Source organism: Ananas comosus, unplaced genomic scaffold (assembly GCF_001540865.1).
Source record: "Ananas comosus cultivar F153 unplaced genomic scaffold, ASM154086v1, whole genome shotgun sequence".
In the NCBI taxonomy this organism is placed as follows: Eukaryota; Viridiplantae; Streptophyta; class Magnoliopsida; order Poales; family Bromeliaceae; genus Ananas; species Ananas comosus.
The window spans coordinates 3,726-5,311 of NW_017890880.1; the positions used below are offsets into that span (position 1 = coordinate 3,726).

A 1,586-nucleotide genomic window follows, 5' to 3' on the forward strand; every position below is an offset into this window, starting at 1 on the left:
TAAACCGTACATCCTTCATTCGCAAACGGCCAAAAACTCAATTATCCAATGTCCTGGTACATTGACAGTATATTAGCATAATTATATATACATACTATATATATACTATATATATATATATATATATATATATATATATATATATATAATATATAAGGGGCAATTGCCTATATACTCCTGAAAAGTTCTCGGTTTTCTTCTATACCCCTCTTAGAAGGCTAATATTGAAAATACCCTTCTTATGTTCCAAGTCTTTCTAATATACCCCTGGAGTTAAGCTCTGTTAGTGAGCTGCCGTTATCTCTGTAAAATTACCATTTTGCCCATTCTAATATACCCTTCTACCGTAACTAACATTTCTTATATACCCTTTATATAGCAAATATTTTTCTTATTTACCCTTCAAATATAAATTAATTAATTAAACACGTCGAGATCGATCGCAGTTAAACCAACCTTGGTAGCTGGAGACATAGTTAGTTAATTCGGATTCGGCAAAAATTCGGTACGGATATAATTCGGATAAAATTCGTCTTTTAATTTTAAATTCGTTGAAAAATACAGCTAAAAAACGGATTCGGCAGTTATTCGGATACGTGATTTATACAGGTATTATACGTTCACCAATTAAAAATTCGGGATCAAATATAATTTTTATATATAATTTTTAAAAATTCGGTATTATACTATATATATTATTATAATAATATTTAATAATATATTAAATATATTTAATCTATTATTAAATATATTTAATAATAGATTAAATATAATTAATCTATTATTAAATATATTTAATAATAGATTAAATATATTTATTTAATCCGTGGTGGTGGTGGCTGTGGCCGTGCGCCGCCACGTGCGCGCGAATCCTGATGATGTCCACCGCGTCGCCGCCCTTGGCGGAGCCCTCGTCCTCGTCCACGGGTGGCTCCAGCGCCGCCGTGGTGATGGAGCGCCCCTCGTCGTCTTCTGCCGTGGCGTCGGTCTCGGCGTCGGCGGCGGCGCGGTGCTTGCGCTCGTAGAATTGGGTGGCAAGGAAGTCGAGGACGAGGGTGGCGAGGGCGGCGGCCATGGCGACGAAGACGGAGAAGGGGAAGCAGCGCCAGGGGAAGCGGAGGAGGCAGGGGTTAGTGAGCGCGGCCTCGACGTCGTGGAGCATGTGGACGAAGCCCGTGGCGAGGGTGACGCCTGCGGCGAAGGCCTTGGCGAGGGCGAAGAACCCGCTCTCCGTGCTCAGGAGGCGCCGCCGCTTCCGCCTCGCCGGCAACAGGAGCCGGCAAGATGGAGGCGAAGGAGCCGGCGATCAAGTTGGGGCTTTGGGAGAGAAAAAGGATAACTTAAGGAATTGGCATAATAAGTTAGGGATAAAATAGGTATTTTATATAGGTTTTAACTCTAGTATATATTTAATCCATGTTTAACCCGAGTTAAAATAACAGGGGATAACTGCGGGGGTATTTTGGAATAACGGTGGAACATACGAGGGGCATTTCAGAAAGAAAAAAAAAGTAGGGATAGATCGGATATTTCCAGACGCATGAGAGGTATATAGGCAATTATCCCATATATATATATATATGTAC

At 40.8% G+C, this 1,586-nt stretch overlaps 1 protein-coding gene across 1 annotated transcript; it reads right to left on the minus strand.

Moving 5' to 3' along the window:
* Window positions 1-799: 799 nt before the first annotated feature.
* LOC109704371 (zinc transporter 10-like) lies at window positions 800-1,445 on the minus strand. The gene has a single exon (XM_020225121.1). It carries the CDS (start codon window positions 1,160-1,162, stop codon window positions 806-808), a length of 357 nt encoding a protein of 118 aa, XP_020080710.1. The 5' UTR covers window positions 1,163-1,445; the 3' UTR covers window positions 800-805.
* Between the last annotated feature and the right edge of the window lie 141 nt (window positions 1,446-1,586).

Excerpts from the sequence above, each read along its gene's own strand:
- LOC109704371 (XM_020225121.1), bottom strand. The coding sequence starts at position 1,162 with ATGCTCCACGACGTCGAGGCCGCGCTCACTAACCCCTGCCTCCTCCGC.